The 19736-nt window shown below is 40.3% G+C and overlaps 1 protein-coding gene across 2 annotated transcripts in view; it reads right to left on the bottom strand.

Moving 5' to 3' along the window:
- The window catches only part of POLA1 (DNA polymerase alpha 1, catalytic subunit), a 184013-nt gene extending 164771 nt beyond the window's left edge, over nucleotides 1-19242 (bottom strand). The window contains exons 1-13 of one of the 2 annotated variants that reach the window (XM_014879714.2): nucleotides 19155-19242; nucleotides 17638-17762; nucleotides 16593-16689; nucleotides 16043-16123; nucleotides 15122-15237; nucleotides 14809-14871; nucleotides 13276-13374; nucleotides 12230-12425; nucleotides 11832-12021; nucleotides 10755-10933; nucleotides 7311-7423; nucleotides 6724-6840; nucleotides 55-129 (exon numbers count right to left, since the gene is read on the bottom strand). In XM_014879714.2, the coding sequence (XP_014735200.2) occupies nucleotides 55-129; nucleotides 6724-6840; nucleotides 7311-7423; nucleotides 10755-10933; nucleotides 11832-12021; nucleotides 12230-12425; nucleotides 13276-13374; nucleotides 14809-14871; nucleotides 15122-15237; nucleotides 16043-16123; nucleotides 16593-16689; nucleotides 17638-17762; nucleotides 19155-19185 (1482 nt within the window). In that variant the 5' untranslated portion in view covers nucleotides 19186-19242. The remainder of the gene's footprint in view (nucleotides 1-54; nucleotides 130-6723; nucleotides 6841-7310; nucleotides 7424-10754; nucleotides 10934-11831; nucleotides 12022-12229; nucleotides 12426-13275; nucleotides 13375-14808; nucleotides 14872-15121; nucleotides 15238-16042; nucleotides 16124-16592; nucleotides 16690-17637; nucleotides 17763-19154) is intronic. The other variant, XM_014879716.2, reaches the window with a different exon arrangement.
- Nucleotides 19243-19736: the final 494 nt, after the last annotated feature.

The raw sequence follows: 19736 nt of genomic DNA, 5'->3' as shown, positions 1-19736 counted from the left end.
CTTAATTAGATTTAAAAAAAAGTTATGGTATTTTATCAGATTAATTATACTTACTGAATATTTAACTTCTAGGTATTCAGATTTTGCTGGTACATCCGGAATCTCAAAGGCATAGTATTTTTCCACTTTCTATATAAAACAAAGGTATCATATTTTCAGTATCTCACAATTTAATATTCATTCTGTCCAATAAGAAAGCTAAAGAAAAAAAGGCCAGGCAAAACACACATTTCAAATATCATGGGCTTGATCATGTATTACCAGTTCTGCAACTTATTATAATCAGCTGAAGACAGTAAAAATGTTTTAGTGCCCGTTTTTAATCTCTAGACGTTTTCTTAGCATAAAGAGCTTCTACAGAACTGACTTGCAAGTATACTAACCCCTACCAAAAAAACCACCTGGTAGCTAGGCAAACTCAGAAATATTCTTTAAATTCACAGAATTCAGACATACTCATGAGAACTGGTGGCTGCAGATCACTGTAAAACCCCAAAATGGCTGAGATGTAAAGGGATCTCCAGGCACTGTCTAGTCCAGCTGCCTGCTCAGAGCGGAGTTGTTCAGGGCTCTCCAGCCAGATATGAATAGCCTCAAGGATGGAGACTCCACAGCCTCTCTAGGCAACCTGTGTCAGTGCTTGATCTCCCTTACAGTAAAGCAGTCGTTCACATTCTCATAAATTTCATGTGTTTCAAATGGTATCTGTTGCTCTTGTCCTCCACTGGGCACTAGCAAGAAGTCTTTCACAGTCATCTTTACTACACTCCTTAAATGTTTATATATGAATAACAGATTTGCACTGCCAATCTCTTACTCTGAACCTTCTCTTCTGCAGGCTGAGCAGTCCCAGGTTTCTCAGCCCCTCCTCACATGACAGATGCTCCAATCCCTGTAATTATCTTTGTGGTCCTATTCTGGATTTGTTCCAGTAGCACACATTATTCCTCACACAGAGGAGCTCAGCTGAACACAGCACTCCACAGGTGCTCACCAGGGCTGCAAAGGGGAAAGGACCAACTCTTGACACTTGCTGATAGCCCATGGCAGTCTTTTCCCCAAGAGTACATGGTTGGCTCTTGTCCAACCTTATGTGTACCAAGATGAGCAGGTCCTTCTGTCCAAGGCTGCTTTCCGGACAGCCATCATCTACTAGTGCCAGAGGTTATTCCAGTCTTCATACAGGACTATTTCCTCTTTTTTTTTAATTTGATGGGATTCCTGTAGGTCATAAGATATATTCAGCCTGTTGAAATTCCTTTGACAGCACATCCATCTGGTATATCAGCCTCTCCTGGTTTTGTACTGCAAGTCTGCAGACTTGCTGTGCGTGTGCTTTATGCAACCATCCAAATCATTAACAGGATGCTCAGCAGGACTGGATCCAGTATCAACCCTTGGGTTGCACCCCTAGGGACTGGCCTCCACCTGGATTTTGTGCCAGTGATCACAACACTTTGAGCCCAGTAGGGCAGTTGGTTATCAGCCCACTCCTCTGCCCACTTCACTAGCCCTCACTTCATCTGTTTGTGAGAATGCTATGGTAGGCAGCGTTGACAGCCTTACTAAAATCAAGATAAACAACAGTCACTGCTCTCCTCTTGTCCACCAAACCACTCCATCTCTTCCCAGAAGGCTACCAGCCTGGTTAAGCATCATTTTCCCTCTGTGAATCCACACCAAACAGTAAAGCAGTAAAGACCAAGGTGAAGAAGACATATCACAGCTTATTCCACAATCTCTGTCACCACATCTCCTGTCCCTGTCAGCAGCACTCTTCTCTTAGTCTGCCTGTACCTATAGCAGCCTTTCCTAATGGTCTGTCTCCTTCACCAGACCAAACTCGGTGCAATTTGGCTTTCCTTTCTCCACCACTATGTCCCTTCCATTACTCCATCCTCTAATCCTGACCAGCTCTTTACCCACCTTCAGGCAGGGCTCCATGCATTCCCACTGCTCTGATATACAAAACGGCTTCCCCCTCCCTGCTATCCCAGCCTGTCTTAACCACATCCTATCCCACCACAGAATCCCAGCCAGACTGTATCCCTGTAACTGCACACAACTCCTCCCTTTACACTGCAGGCTTTTGTGTACCAGCACTTCTGAGAGGAAAGAGATGATTTCCCAACCATCTGCCAGCTTTTATCATGTGTTTACAGCAGATCATTTCTGTGGTACTACTGTATTTTTCATTTTAAGTGACTTAGGTTTTACTAGAAAGTAGCCACGTTTGTTTATGTATCTCTAACTAAGACAGATGAAGTCTGAAGTTCAGTACAACTTTATTGAAAGTTAAGTATCACTTCTGCTTTCTTCAAGAACAATAACAATTTTCTACAACAGATACAGCTTGTCAGTTTCTAAGAATAATTACCTTTATTTTCCAAATTATTACAATATCCCTTGCAACAATGATCTGGCACCTGCTGAAATGCCACACTACTGTGTTGTATGTGTATTCTGCCCTGTAATACTTTACAAGCCATCTGTATCACTGTTACATACTATTGTTATTATACAATGTCATCACTACACCAGCACTTTACTTTACTACAGGAATTCCTAGAGGCACCTTAAATTAAAAATCACATTTCTCACTGGACAATGCACTATGTCCATCACTTCATACACAACACTCAGCATACTATGCCACTAGAGCAAGTTTAATAAGAAAACGCAAAATCACCATAAATGGGTATAAAATCTACAAATTAACAAAATACATTCACAGTTAGGCAAATTTGAAGTTATTTGGTTTGGGGGTTGGATGGCTGGGGCTTTTTCCCTTAAATTAACAGCATCAGCAATAGTTCCCTCAGGGTGCTACAAGAGGCAGTTAAGCTTGTTACTTCATGTACTACTGCAGTTGTAAGGCTGCAAAGCCCAGGCAGGAGAGGAGAGGGGCCTCAGCTATAAATAGGAAGCAGATAAATCCAGAAACTACTATGGCATCAACAGTTTCATGGAAACAGAAGTGTAACATAACTTGATAGAAGAGCACCACTATGAAGCCAGATCAGCATTGCAAATTACCATGCAAATGTAGATCTGAACTGCTGAGCCACCTAACACGAGGAGATCAGAGCTGTAACATAATAGATGGCAATGCACTGCTTTTACCACATATCACTGGTGCTCCCCCTCCTCTTTTAATTTAAAAAATAACCTCTCAGGCTGCAAACAAGTTCTTGTTGCAAACGCAAGATGAACATAGTATAAAAATAGTCTGCTGTAGTGTTTCATCTGCGTTATTCCACAGAGCTCAGCTCAATTACACCAGCGTCTGGTCATAACTCAGTGAATGAATGCTTGCTGCAGAATAATCTGCCCTTCAAGTGGCCCTTCAGAGAGCAGAAATGAGCAGCAGTGATTAGCTGCTAAGTTCCTAAGTGGAGTAAGGCTGCTTTCAAATTGATTTGTGAAGACTTGCTAACTTGGCAGCAGTGCAACCCATTGAGGCTACAATTAGCAGCAGGTGCAGCAGGAAATGATATGGCTTAAGTGTGTTCAAAGGGACAAAGTTGGGTGCTGGCAAGGCCAAGATGCACAGACCTGTCTCAGTGTCTCCACATCATCACAAAAAGGGGTATGCTGAATAAAAGAACCCTGGGTGCATGGCAGGGATGTCAGTAACCTTCCTGATTTCCAGCTAAGGATGGAAGAAGAGTGGTTTTCAGTTTCACAGTACTATGCAAACACTGAGACTTCTGGTACCCTGAATGCATTGCTCACAAGTCTTGTGACCTGAGCAACACAACCATTAGTTTGTTTGAAATTTTTCAAAACACCAACCCCTAACAACGCAGCACTGAACCACTGGCTGCATACCACAGAGCAGAAGAAATCTTCTAAAGCACGTTAGCTCTTTACCACATAGTCACAACTAGGTAAAGATCATTTCTTTGGAGCATTCTTTTAGGTGATGCCATAAACCATTTCAATTCGAGAGCCCTGCACACCCCTATGGACACACAAATGCAAGGGCTGTGTAACAACACATTGTCTCTGGTGGTTTGAGTACCATGAAAAGGAGGTTGATGACTCCTTGTGATAAACAGACTCAGGTATATAACCAGGCAAATTCAGGTATCTCAGGGAGGAACAGAAGAAAAGGAGGGCACAGTAATGGGACAACCCCATTACTTCTACAGTTATCTTGCAGAGAGCACAAAACCCCCCTGCTGCAGAGGCGAAAGCCTGGCCAAATTTGGTGCCACTTGTTCACAGTCAATTTTGTGTAATCTGGAATATCTGAGTTACTGTAATAATATCTTTGTCTTTTCTCTTACATCCCATACTACTACTGCCATACCGTCCTACTATCTTCAGTTCTCATTAAACCCTCCCAGAATGCAGTAACTATCAAAATTAGGAGAAAATTACACTAGCAAAATAAAGCTGGATAGCTTTTATCCTTTTAATAAAACTCGGTTTACTTAAGAATTCAACATAATTTGAATTCTTACTGTTCAGAAACAATTCTGGTAGGTTATTTCAGAGCTTCCCTGCACCAACTATCCTGCCTAATTTATTCATGAACTAAAAACTACAAATTGACTCTTTTGTTAAAACTGTCCCTTAAATAGATCTCTTGCTGCTCATCCTCTTTTAATGTTTCTAGAGAGCAAACAGGTCTTATCATTATTCTTCACTTTACTAGCTAAAAAAAATTAAAGCTCTTTCACAGTCATCTCTGGTATAACTGATTCTCCTTTTGTCTCATCCTTCTAATTGCCATCTTTTGTACCTGTAGTCACTTGAGTTAATCTTTCCTCATGAGGGTGACCAAGTATTACAATATTTAAGGGAAAATCTCAACAGTGTCTTAGTGCTCCCACTTCCCTATTCTTATGTTATCTCCAAGAACCCCACATGTACTGTAGCCATGTACCCAGACAAGACTGTTGGGTCTTTTGCCCTAAGTTCTGTGTAAGCTCAGTAAAAGCTTGACAGGTTTTACCTTGATTTTTAAGAGCCATCTCTGAATATTCAACTAAATTAGTCTATTACCTCACTCACTTGGCATATCATGGAAAAGATGGAGATTTCCCAAGGTTCTGTAAGCAGATGGGCATCTTTTTGGAGACCTTTCTCCCTCTTTACTTTCTAGAGTACAAGTGTTTTCATCCTCTCTTTTAATGAAAAATTGTTTTTCTTTGAGTTCTCTCCCTCCCTCACTCCTGAAAGGATTTTTGAACAGTGAGCTATCAGCAACTTGTTTTTTATCTGTTGTTAAATTTACTCCTTTCCAAGTACATATACTCCTGATCCCACGTGGTAATTATAATTAACTATATATGAGAAATAACAGAAAACTGAAAACCTAAATTTACATCAAAGTTTTGAGAAAGAAAATAAACCAGAGGAAAAAAAAAAAAAAGGTTTTATGAAGTACTAATGTCACATGCATTTCCCCTGAACTCTGTAAATAATGCACTAAAGCTACAAGTTGCTGGAAAGATGTAATGTCTTGCATGGCTTTGCTATTTGAGAAACACTGCTCACATTCTCACTTTAACAACTTAAACTTTCAGAATTACTGTAGGTAGCTTTGGATGAGATGACCTCCTGAGAATCTTTCCAATTTGAATCACCACACAAACTGTTTTTATTTTCCCTCATTTACATACTGTTAAATTCCATTCTTCCTGCATTTTTACTTATCATCTCACTTGCTGATTAACTATTCAGGAATGAATCCTGTGAAATCACAAGATTTTCATTAGTTGTAACTTTCCCCATCCTGGCAATCAGCTTTGCCAGATTAATGACATGTTACTTCAAGAAATATAAACTTTTTGAGCACTTCAGTCAGAACAGATTTTTCCCCTAACTTGAATGTTTGCCACATTTCCCCACCCAAGCTTCCCACCTCTGCCCTCCCATGGAAAACACAAATGCTCTATGTAAGTGGATAATAAAGCTCTGACACTAGGAAACTAATTCAGTCCAAATCTGCAACAGTATCAGCTCTTTTCCTGCAGACTTGTGATAAGTATTACATTAATTTTTGTGCAAAGTTTCCATTATAGCGATATTTTGTTTTTCCAATGTCATTTTAAAGATTTGTTGAGCAAACGGAGCACAGCAAAATAACACTTTTAAGACTATTGCCCATAACTCTAAGCACAAAACAGCTTTCAAGACTGAATGACAGTCCCCACTTGTTACCTCCTATATAGCCACACTATGACAATCCACACTCTGAACAGCATGCACTCTAAAAAGATAAATCTACAAAGGTGAGCAGAAGGATGAGACATGCCAAGAGATAAAGTTCAATAAGATATCTGGTCAAATGCAAAGACAGTGTAATCCCAGAGTACTGACTGACCCGCTGGACAACATAATCTTTCATTTTAAAATCTGGCAGCATGAGCTGACACTAAGGCTTTAGGTGTCTGAACTTCTATCTGTTCTGCATTCTCAAAAGCAGCTCCAGCAAGCCAGTCTGACACTCAATCCAGTTTTAAAGAAGCTGATGAGTGAGTATTTACAAAAGCATTGTTTAAACTTCTTGTGGAACAACCATGTTGCAGATTTACCATTCTTAAAGGAATATAGGTATTTAGGATGGTTTTTACAAGGAGGTACACTTACACAAAAGTTATATATTTGCATTTTGGCACAACCTCCCACTCTTGACAGTGTTTCAACAGCCTTCTCACCTTATAAATCAGAACAACAGAAAACGACCAAACAGGCTGTTTGCAAACAAACCTTGGATTTGAACTTCATGATCTTGTACTTTGGTGAAATGCTGTCATTAAATTCCTTGAAAACACTCATTATAGTCACTGGAGTCTCCGTCTCTTTACCAGTAGACAGGTCAATTTCCTCAAAAACAGAAGTGAGGTTTTACAAATTAACAAAAAATGCCAGCAGACATGACAATAAGCTGAATTTTACTTTCAATTATTATGAATCATACTTTTTTTTTTTGGGGGGGGGGGGGAAATAAAATGCAATCAGCCAAGAAATCCCAAATTTAGAAAATATTACTTGAAGCAGAATGTTCAAAAAGCACTATGCTGTCTAGTAATACTTCACAACCACTTCTTTTGCAAAGCACAAAGTCTAAGGGTAAAAATGTGTTTGCAGTTATCAGTTCGGGTTTAGGGGAAGTCACAGGGCTCTACTCTGCAGCTCACATGTGATACATTGTGTACACATTGTTTTTACCTTTACCACCTACATCAGACAACACCGGCTTCCAACAGCTTCCATAAACACACTGCTAAACTCATAACCTGCCATAAGCAGAATGAAAGGTACTTACATCTGACGTGCTTAAAAGTCACACTTACTGTTTCACGTGGCAGCAGATAAACAGTTCTCTCAATATTTTTCACTGTCACACAACAGCTGACATAGGTGGTTGCAGATTCAATCCAAACTTTGCCAAACAAAAATACCACACCTAAGAGAGAAGGGCAAAGAATTCATTATAAAATTTTAAAGTTAATAATTTCTAATCTTGCTTGAAGGAGCTTATAATCTATTCTTGCATTGAAACACAACCATTTCTGTGTTAGGTCCTTGAACAACAAATCTTTCCAATGTATCAGCACATTCTAAATTGTTTTAAACACCAGCTTTACAAGCAGACACCTGTTATCATTCTTCATGTCTCTACCTCCATTGCTATAGTAACATCTGGTATGTAAAATTCAAAATGGCATTTCAGAGCCAGTCTCAAAATTTTGTTCTGATATTCCATTGCTACCTATATTAGTTTGATAATCCCTGGAGAGAGGGAGGAAGGAGAGAGATGTCAGTGAAAGCTGAAGATTATCAGAATGTCTATGCTGTCAATCAATCCTCTAACATGTGTTATCTACAGTATTTCACTCTTTAGCTAGACCAGTACAATTAACTCCTTTCCCCTACACTTCAGTACCATGAGAACAAGACTCTATTCAATAAAGCCTGTAGAAATACACCCTCAAGACAACAATTAGAACCTGATCAGCTTTCAAGTGACTATTTTTAACAAATGAGGACACCAAAAGGTGCACGACATTCCTAGGAATCCTGGGTGCCAAGACAGCAGTTGTAACCAAGGGAGACACTCAGAAAGATTATACAGAGCAGGACTAGTGGCAACTGACTGTCAACAATGTCATTACATTGACATTGAGCCCAGAGAACTTGGCAACAGCACAAAATGCTGCAAACTGATAATCAAATTATGTCAGACTTTAAGATAACATAGTACCAAGCCACCCGACTGCCAGTTTGCAAATTACAACCACAAGAAACTTCCAAGTACAACTCAGAAACCTGGATTTACCAGGTTCCCTTCCAACTCCTAATAATCTGACTGTCTCAGATTTTGGACGATTTTGGAATCTGCATTTCTCCTTGGCCTGGCAATGTACAAACAAGTCCTTGGTTAAGAACTATAATTTATCTTTCCAGGAGATCTATCAGACATAAAGGCACCTTTCTTACTCCATTAGATCAAAGATAAATCAGTGAAGATGTACTAAGATGGATGACAAAGTCAAAGTGACAGGCTATGAAAAATCATTTTCTGAGTGCTTGGAATAGATGTGAACAAGACTACTTTTGTCAAGGACAGAGAATGCTGCAGTTTTGAAGATGATGAGAGCAAGGATACAAGTTTCAGCTGCACAAAGTATCTTAAGAAATTTTAATACAGAGGCAATCTTGAAGATTTAGACAGTTTGAATAGAAGTATCGAGAAAAAGCTCCAATTGCAGATCTAAGTGACAGGGAATATGAAGTTCTTGTCCCCAGCAATCTTTTACTTTTTTGTTAGGGGATAAAAAAAAAAACCACCTAAGATAGGTTTGTATCATATAGAAAGATGAAACTGTGAGACCACAAAACAGCAGCTGATTGCTTGAACAGCTGGAAATATTAAAGAGCATGGAGTAGTTAATCTGTCAGAGGAGTACATATAAGCAGGGGAGGTAGAAAGAAGGATAAATGAGCCAGTCAAAGATAGAGTAAAAAGCTGCCTGGATTGCAAAGACAAACTTCTATCAACTCTAGCACAGACAAATAAATGGTCTTAATAACCAGACTTCATAGAGTCAGATTAATTTAGAATGGAAGGAACCTTTTGAGATCATCCAGTTGAACACTGACACACACCACCACCCCCACAGACAATAAAAGCAGAACTAACTTCAAAGAGTTTTCAGAGACATTTCATGCAAAACCAAAAAAAAAAAAAAATCAACTCAGAGATATTGGGCCCTATCCCCTGCAAGACTATGGAAAGAATAAAGAAAGAAAAAATACGAATAAAGCTTATAAATCGAAACCTGTGAAAAGAAAGAGCATGCTACTAAATGAACCAAAAGGTAAAGTCAAGACACAAGGAAAATGTCTTGCAGAGGGGAAAAAAATAAGGGCAAGTTTTATTCATTATTTCTTTAAAATGTTAATAGGATCACAATTCTCGAGTTCTCTGCCTAAGACCATAAAGGGAATTATGAAAAGAAAGCCTCCAAAAAATCATTAAGTTTGAAAGAGTCTTATGATTATGCTATAGTATTTACTCTTCAGGCAATGCATTTGACATCACAGCAAATGAAGCATAAACAAAGATCATGAACATGTTAAACAAAAAGCAATATCAAAATTTTCCCTTCTACATTACTAATTGAAAGCAGGTGCAGTCTTTATTATTCAATCCTGAAAAAGTCATAATGAGAAAAGAACACTCCTTGCATGCGAGGAACAGAAATCTTTTCATAATTATGTTCCATTCAGCAATCACCGACTTTAAAAGACAAAAAAAAGAAAAATAACAATAGCGGGTTCTTTAAAAGTAGCAATTTTATATTAGAACCATTGATTTCATCAAGATATCTATGATTATTACCACTCCCATCACCAAGCTGTTCAGCCCAGCACAGTCTCATATTTAAGTTTGGCATCTCAACTCACAACAAAAGGTGTTAACAAAGAAATGTATCTGACTCAATGCTTACAGCTTCTACCGAAAAAATCCTCCAACAACATGTGAAAGAACCTTCTGGTAAACACACATGAAACACAAACTAGAAACCCAAGATCCTAAAGCTGCTGATGAAATGAGGGGATGGATGGGAAGTGCTCATAACAGATATAAACACAAACTGTTTTGTCAGAGCTGAGATCAGAATGATGCAATTTGAAGACTATGAGAACTAGGATTCACACTTTAACTGCACAGAGTATCTTACCACTCTTAATTCAAAGAGAATCTTCAAGATTTAGACAGTCTGAATTAGGGGACAAGAATAGAAGACAGACCTCGTATTTTTCAGACCACCTTCCTCACTTGACAGACATATCTTTCCTTTGTGTAAAATCATGCAACTGCTATTGTACAGGCTCCTTATTCACTCACATGAATTTTGAGCTACTTTTCCAAAAACAAGAAAGCATACTCAGTTGTTGCATCACTGAGCAAGAAATTAACAACTTCAGCTTGCTCCAGGAGCATATAAAATGTTAAGAAGGACAACGGGTCACTAACACTGAACAGTGCCAGTAAGTCCCTTTTACTTCCCTACCTCTATACTAGACCAAGAGATGACATTCTTCTCCCAGCCACAGTGCCCTGCTCTGCAGACAGAGGTACAGAAAAATCAGAGATGAACATCTTAGAGCATAGGGACAAAGGGTAACTGGATGTAATTTAGTCAAGTCTGAAAACCCCAATTTTCAAAAAAGAAAATCTGAACAAAAATAATCAGATTAGCATTTTCCACCTTTAATTGAACAGTTACCTGGCTGACTGAACTGATCTTCATAAGCATCCAGCCAATAAAATCTTAAGACTTGATCACCACTTTCCCCATTCACAAGTGGAAGGAGATTGGGGTCCAGCTGAACTTCTGCTGCTAATAGATCAACTTCATCCTCATCAATTTGGTCCCAACACGAGAGACCTGGGAGAGAACAACTTCTGCAGATTTTGCAGAAGAATAAAGAAACAATTAAAATTATGCCTTTGCTATAATCACCACTTGGCTTTTTTTCCAGGCCTATATTCTCACACCTTTTGTTTTTCTTTCCACTACCAGGCAACATTCCCAAAAGCTGGGTTCCCTCAGGTTTCTTCTGAAAAGAGAGATGGAGTAACAAAGATCGAAACCCACATTTAAGTATGGTTCTTGATACACCACACACAGACTTTAAAAATCAGTCACCTGGTATTTCAGCCTTGGTCAATTCAAGTCTTTACCTATCAAATATATCCGTCCATCTATCAAGTTGCTTAGTGGGAACAACAGATTTTTTCAACAAAACTACCTTTTCAGTCATTAGATGTTTAGGTCTTTTTCATCATTCAATTATTCTATAGTTTGAAATATTTTGTTATGGGAACACATGATTTAAGATTTTCTAAACAATTAAAAAAAAAAACCAGGGAAATCCCACCTTTTTTCCTATTTCCAAGGACATAGCTGTTCACCATTACTTTCAGCAACAAAACTTTTACCTACATCTATCACAAAATACTTTCACATTCACTTGGAATAAGCATTGTTAGAAATTTCTTGGTTTTGCTTACTGACATCAAAATTCACTATTCAACATCTACACTGAATCACCTCAGTGTGCGGAAATACATATTGTCACATGCTAGATCCCAAAAACATCAACTACTTTTCAATTAAGTAGCTATCAGCACATCACTATTCCTAATGTAACTACAAAGAAAAAGCATTGCATAGCATTATTACCATTCCGCCTATATCACAATTACCCCTTTGACAAAGACAAATATGAAGCTAGATCTAAGGTTTATGGAAATTGAGAGCCTTCTTAGGGGAAGAAAAAAAAAAGAAAAAGACTCTTACAAGACAGATGTCTCCTTCTTCTCTGATTCCAGCTGCTCTGTCTCTTTCTTCTCAATGTCATTGTTTCTTTGCAAGCTTTCAGCTGTCTCAGGTATAGTTTCCACATGCTCTGCTTCCATAGGTTCATCAAAGTCCTCCTCATCAAAATGCATCATTCCCTGATCGTCATCTGGAAGTGCTGCAGGTAGAACTAAAGGTTTGAATCATTAAAATGGCACACTGCATACTCCAGCAATATGCACAGAGAGCACACTATAAGCATGACCATAAAATACAGTACTAAGATAGCTTAAACATGATACTTTGTTTCTAAGCTAGCATAATTTAACAAGTGTTTTAACACTACTATACCATATTTAAAGAGTTTCCAGAATTGAGTTTTGATTTACTTTTGATACCTTTAGTAGCTTTCTCTTCTAATGCCTTCACTATTCCCTCATTTTCTGTAGGTTTTTGCACATGCTTGGTGTCCTCATTTTCAGAGACTCTGACAGATTTTGCTGTATAATTGGGATGTTTAGGATGAAATGAAGCTGGAGGAAGAGTTTCCTTTCTGACATTAGCAGGAGATTTCTTTGATACAGGGGTGATTACCTGAAAAAAAATTTCCACGAGTTAAAAATCTTGTAAGAGCAAAGAAGAAAAAATAAACAACAAAACCTTTCACTTGCTATTTGCAGATTTAGTAGCCAGGGCTAGAGGAAAAGTTCCACATATTTTGCACCATGATCCTCTCTTACTACATTTCCCCTTTTCTTTAATTGCTTCTATTCTTCTTTAATAGCTGTTATGATGAGTAGCACTGGTGATTATTTTCAACGTAGGAGTTGATGTCACACAAGGTTTCACAAATCAGATGTATCTACACTACTCCATTTTCCTTCTACAGGAAGGAAACCATTATCAACTATCTCATTGTATTTTCAGCTATAAAGTCCTTTCCATCTATCAGAACTCCTAACAAAATGCTAGCCATCCATCCTTGGCAGCCCATCCTCCTTTCACTCCAAAATCTTCCACTAGGGCAAACTTCTATACATACCTTCAATTTTCCATTCGTTTTCCATTTCTACAAACAACTGGTTTCTTATCCTTTTCCACATTCCTGCTTATTTCACCTCCCATCCTGCTCTCCTTGCTACAGGAGTCTTTTCTACTCTTTGGAATAGAGACAGAGCAGAAATTCTCCTTCATGCAGTTTCACCTATCAAATGTAACAGCTACAAATTCCTACTATACTACAGACACAAAACTAATTGTACTGTTTCTGTGTTCACATGAAAGGCGATGTGGAAAAAAGCAAGAAGTTACGGCATAACACTGCTATGGAAGCTAAGGAGAAAGTTAATTTCCAGGAGGAGAAATAAAGTCAACAGTATTCAAATCAACAAAAACACAGATTAGTGCTTATTAATAATGAGAACATTTTTCTTTTCCCCTTTACCTTAGAAGTTTGGGACTGCACAGAGAAAGGATTGAGTGGTGCTCCAGCAGATCTTTTCCTTTTCAGCACTATAATTGGTGGTGGACTTAGCTGAACTGTCTGGATATGGAAAGTACAGAGAAAGTGACAAAAGGAAGAGTTGTTTAGTGTTTTCTTTTGCCTTGGTTAGTAACATTTTCCATTACAGAGAAAGAAGGACATCAATATTTTTGGCTGATGAAGAAAATACCTCCTGATACGAAACCCAGTCCCATAAAATTATGCTACCTGGGCAATCAGCCCATGAAGACACACACTAGATTTTTTGGGGGAGGAAACAATCTGAGAAAAAATGCCATCAATAAGTGAAACAGTTTTCAAACTGAGGGAATTTCAATAGCTAAGCGTACCTTTATTGTACAAGTATCAGAATAACTTGTGCTGTTTTTCATGTCTGCTGAAGTAATAGTTTTGAACATACATGCCTGATTAAAGGCAAAAAGTGATCTTTCAGCACTGTTCTACTAGAGGAAAACACATTTTAACTTATTCACATATACAGATATTTTATACTTAACCTTATTGACCGCTAATAACAAAAGAAATTTTACAAAATAAACAACAAAAAAATCAGTAGCTAACTAGTATTTAAGTAAATGGAAGTCATAGTGTAATTATTATTTTCCCTAATCAATGTTCTACAAATTTGACAGCATTAAAATGCATTTCTTTAATGATACCGGGAGAGGGCGGGGGGGTTATAGTCATGGTGGGTTTCATAGCCTCAATCAGATGTCACAGAGAGGAGTAAAATAAGAAGAGCACAAAACTAAGAATAACTTTACATTGGGACATCCTACTCTTTACTGTGCTGAAAAAAACATGTTGAGCTTACAATGGTTCAACACATTCCACCTCAGTATCTCACCACTACAGCAGTTTTAACATCTACATGTGAGCAATCCTTTTGGTTTTAATAAATCTTGCTAAAAGGGCATTAGGTATTTGAGACAGTCCAACCTTGTCACAACAGCCACCCTGCACTCCTGCCTCTGAGGGAGTGTTAACCTGCTTCTCTGCAGCAAATTTTGGGAAGCAGGAGGTAGACAGAGGTTCAGGTTACATCACCTGCTGAAACACAGCTCCCTCAGCTCCTCCCATGAACCCACACGGGTCAGATGGAGACGTCCTACAGTTCCCTGGCTAAGGTGTGGTGACAAATATACAGCAAGCAATTCAGAGGCAGCCAAGTCCTCTTTCACTCCACAGTGACTAAAACCTTGAAGGCTGCATCAGCATGGGTTCCACATCATCTTAATATAAATCATCTGTATCCAGGTCAGAGAGTTAATGCGTCATCAAGCAATGCAGTCATGCAATATCTGCATGGTGGAGACAACAGGCAGACAGCACACACGCACATAATGAGATGTGCTATAGATTAAGTCAGTCTTAGATTGTCTAGTTTCACCAAAAAAAAGTATTTTCTTGGTATGTTCCATGACAAATTAATGGATTAAGGCTGTTTCCAACAGATTTTATTAACATACTTACTTCAGCACTAATATCTTGAAGAATATCCCCAAGTAAATCATCCTTGGACAAGTCCACAGTTTTCTGTAAGGTAAGATTAGCCAAACAGTTATCAGTTATATGTGCAAACCCAATCAGGAGAAAAGCAGTAAATGAGTAGAGCATTTCCAAAAACACATATAATATTTTCAGAAATGCTCTATACACAAGAGATCATAATAGAAGCTTGTCTCGCTAGACACAAAAAACTAAAATGAGCCTTAGGTTTACTCCACCCCGACTACAACTGTGAACAAGTCAGAAATATTTAAATTCAAAAATGTAAGAAACTTACATCTGTGTTTTTCTTCCCAGCACTGGCCATAAACATAGACTTAATTGTGTTTGGCTTTGACACCACAGATTTTTTCACGTTCTTTTTATCAATTGCAGATGTTTTGCCACCTTTTCCTACAGAAACAAAAAATTAAAAATAGCGAATTTTACAAAGAAAAGTTCAATGTTTACAGGTCCAGTTACTAGCAGGGATAGATAGCCAAGGCAGTCTATTTCTTCTACCTTTACACTTCCGGATGTAATGAAGCCTAGTCATCTTTCAGCTTTGTAGCAGCTGTCATGCATACACAAAAAATGAAAAAATCTTCTCACCACCCTGTCTTTCTTAATCATGTCAGAGATGCCTTTTACATACTCCAGAAAAAGGGCAAAGATACTTTACATGGAAGCGTCTCCAGGGAAAACAAAAAAAAAAAAAAAAAAAAGTGTCCAGGAGTTTGGCACTAGCCTTGGATTCTCAACATCAGACTCAGTTTCTCAGTTTGCCACAAGATTCCATTAAAAAGTTGGGAAAATCATGATCCTAGATTCTTACAAACATGCAGGTATTTTAGTGGTCAAGAGAGACCACACATCCTTTAGCCACTGGCTTTGAAAACTAAGACTCCTCCCAGGTGCATTTTTTCTAGAAGTGAATTCCCATTCCACAGAAGACTGTGAGCAGTGCCCCAGTCGTGCTGAAGCAGTTAACAGTGGTGTGACCTCAATCTGTGAACCTCCATCCTTTGCATCACCGGAGCTGAACAAAATCCACAAGCACAGAACGCTGAACAAAATCCACAAGCACAGAACGATAGAGCTTCAAGTAATCGGTCATTTGGCCTTATTTACCACATATACTGATGACAGGAAGTTGCCCATTTTGGGTACTTCTTAAAAGACCCTGGTAGACATTCTTCAGTGGTCACATGCAAGTTACCTTTCTTATTGGGACAAAGAGCATCATCATCCAGATCTTCATCAAAGATTTCCCTTCCATCTTCTATATAACCCATCCCATCTGTAGAAAAATTGTTTAAAAATTGCAGTTTACATTCTGTCTTCCGATATTCCTTAAGTTTTTACATATTTAAACACTTTTCCCCCTTTAATATAGAGCAAAATTTACAAAAGCAATTATTAAAAGCTACAGCACTCTCAGCTGTATCTTCTATTAGACTAAGTATATTCTTACATGTTTAATTAGAAATTATCAATAACAGTACTTTTTTTGAGAAAATTGTAACACTGATAACCAGAAATAAAATTTCAAGGTCTTCATGGAAAAATATTTTCATTATCATCCTAACAAACTACAATGAGAACAATGCAAAGATTAATTTCCATTAAAAGACTGCCTTTCTCTTGTCTCCTAAATCAAATTTTAAGAATGTACTGACAATAACTTACCTCAAAGCATGAACATTATGAAGCCCAATTGAGTTATAATACTAGAACCAATATAACTCTTCAAATTAATCTTAACTTACCATCATCAACAATCCAGTCATCATCCTGACGGTCTCTGACCATCTTGGAGTATTCATCCTCATCTATTTCATCATAAACACCCGTGAACTCCTCAACCTACAGTTAAGGTATATTGAGAATTAAGTTTCCATACCATCTATAATGCAGATCATCAGTTAAAATATAAAAGTTCCCAAGAATGCATGTAGAGTTCCTACACTGCTACATTGTTCACAACTAGTAAGCAGTTATTAAGTTTCTTTATTGGCAGTGATAAAAGACAAGTTATAAAGTTTTTAAATTATCACAGTATATTGAAACTCAAAATCTACTGAAGCACTAGGAGAGATTTCATTGGAAAATTACTTGCTTTATTGCTCATTTTATACTACCAAAAAAGCTTTTAAAAAAGAAAAAACCTAGCAGTGAAGAATTCTGGCCTTGGCTGTACTCTCAAACACCAATTTGAGCTCAATGAATAGGAAAGGAATTTCATGTACCCAAGCAGAGTGCTCAGAGAAAATTTGCATGTTAATGATCTACGGACTTCTGGTTTCTTTACATTTATTCACCTCAATGAGGAAGTCACTTCCTGTTGGCATCACGATTGGACAATGCTACAGTATCAATGTTACACTCTTAGATTTCAGTTCCACCACTTAAATTTTGATCACTTTGTGGAAACACAGCATACCAATATTAATGGAATTCAGTCACATAAAGCTCTGAAATTAAAGTTTAAAATCATTTGAGATTTTTAAAAAAAGTATCTCCTATCATAACATTAATTATGCAGTTTTAAAAATTGATCCTTCCCTGTGGCATAGCTCTCCAGCAACAGCAAGATTTGATTTGCAGCTAACAAAACTGTGTTAGTTTCGAAAACAGAAACAAATAAATTATATTAGAAAGCAGAAAACTCCAGCTACATTCAGAGAAACATACACTATTAAAAACACAAAAGCCAATCTGAAATTTGCTTCCCATAATTTTATATATCTATAAATGGTGATAAAGCTTCTCAGCTCACGTTCAGTTTTAATTAAGAAGATGAGGAAGTTTCACCTCATATTTTAATTTTTCCCCAGCTTTGGCTTTTTTCAGACGTTCAAGTGCTTCTTGCTGGCCTCTTCTATTCTTCCTCTCACGTCTAGAACGTGATGCTGCCAAACTTCCAGACTCACTCATAGCTGTAATTAATTAAAAACAAGATAAATCAGTTTAACAACGAACTGTTAGCTTTGGTACTTAAATGCTCAGTGATGCATTAATAGATGAATGTTGTTTTGCTTAAAACCAAAACCTACTTGGATAAAAGCACAGTCACAGATGGCTCTTCCTAAGCCAGTTCTGGAATGACACTGAAGGCATGGCCTGACAGGGAACTCAAACAGCCCTCTCATGCCAGCTCACATTCAGGGTGAAGCTATCACCTAGATTCCCAAAGCACCTCTCAAATCTCATCAGCCTTCCCCTGTAAGAGCTCCCCCCCTCAAGCTTCCTTGGGAATTTCCAGCTCCTTTTATTTTGCATGTCTCCATGACAACTCAGGAATACCAGACTTAGAGAAGGCCTGCACTGCTACAAAGCAGTGATGTTTTTAGGCGGTTTCACAACCTTTGAGTGCGACCAGATTGAGAATACCTATTAATTTGTTGACAGCTGACACCCCTTTTCCACTTCCACTTTCTTACCTTCCAAACGTTCTCCCCAGCAAAGTGCTTTCTACTTCTCCTGACCTTTTTTCCTTCTCTTAATTTGAGAGAGGAACACTTATCTGAGCACAGGGAATAAATGGACCCAATCCAATTTCTAAAAGCAAACACACAGCCCAGGGACAAGGCTGCGGGTTCAGTGTGAGCAGCTGAATAGGCAGAAGAGACCTAGGGCTGGCCAGGGGGCCAGAGCAGTCCCCTCCTGGTGGCAGCAGGACATCAACTTGTGACTAGAGCTGAAGCATAGCTGAGACAAGTCCGGATTTGTATTACTAAAGGCTGGGGTAAAAGAGCCATTTACAGTGCCTGCTGCCCCATGGGGGACGACAGCAAAGACAGAGTGCTTTGGGCGCGTTTATCTTCCGTCAATCCTTCGTCTTTACTGTACGCCAGCTCCTGAGGCAACGCGCTCCTCTGGGACAAGCGTGTTCCCAGCCCCAGCCGGGGCCACCCGCGCCCGCCGCTGCTCCCTGGGCTGAGAGTGCTCCCACCGGAGGGGGTGACCCGAGAGAGCCACCCCACGCTGCGGGGCTGCACCGCCGGCGCGGGGCCGTGCGGCCCGAGCCCGCGCCCCGGGCGGATCCTCCGCCCGCAGGGGGCCCCGCCGGGGGGCGGCCCCGCCGAGCCTCCCATGAGGGGCGCGGGACCCTCGCGCGGCGCTGTCCGCCCCCCGCGCGCCCGCCTGCCCGCCCGCCGCGCACGCGCGCTCCCGCTCCCGGTGCGCGCGCGTTCGCCCTCGCCGCCGCCAGCACCGCTGCCCCGTCGCCCCCCCCGCCTGACAGCGAAACGCCGGCGCCTGCGAGGGACGGGGACAAGCAGGAGGACAAGGACAGGGGACCCGGCCGCCCCGCCGCCCACGGGTCTCACCGTCCCGGCCCCGAGCGCCGCTCTCGGCCATGGCGCTCGCGCCAAAGGCTCCCGAAAGTGGCGCGAGACGGGAGCCCCGCGCGCCGCCGCCGGGGCCGCATCCAATCAGCAGGCGCGGGGGCGGGGCCGCCCCGGGCGCGGAGGGAGCGCGGCCCGCGGGAATGGCCCGGCCGCGTCCCGCCCCCGCGGGGCCCCGAGCGGGAGCGGAGCTCCGGGCCGGGCGGAGCCGCTTCCTGCGAGAGGCCTGCACCGCGGGCCGCGACCCAGGCCGGGGCTGGGCCCGCCGCTGCGGCCGCGGCTTTGCAGGCATTTATATGGCGCCAGGGCCCGCCGCGTCCAGCGAGTTGCGTTTGAGGGATCTGAGCAGGGCTCCATCTGCTGCAGGGACCATAGCCCGTACGAGTCCAGTGCCGCAGTAGGGGCAAAGCCATGTTTAAAGGCTTTGTCATGAATATATCACATCTAAATGTCACGTATAAAATACATCCTCTGAGCTGGGAGGAGGCCGTGGTTGATGCCAGTTGGATAAAGGCTGGAGCCAGGCTGGAGCTTGAGGGATCACCCGCAACAACGTTCTCAGCG

The sequence above is a fragment of the Sturnus vulgaris genome, chromosome 2 (genome assembly GCF_052056855.1).
Source record: "Sturnus vulgaris isolate bStuVul1 chromosome 2, bStuVul1.hap1, whole genome shotgun sequence".
Classification (NCBI taxonomy): Eukaryota; Metazoa; Chordata; class Aves; order Passeriformes; family Sturnidae; genus Sturnus; species Sturnus vulgaris.
This window is presented reverse-complemented; position numbering and strand designations above follow the sequence as displayed.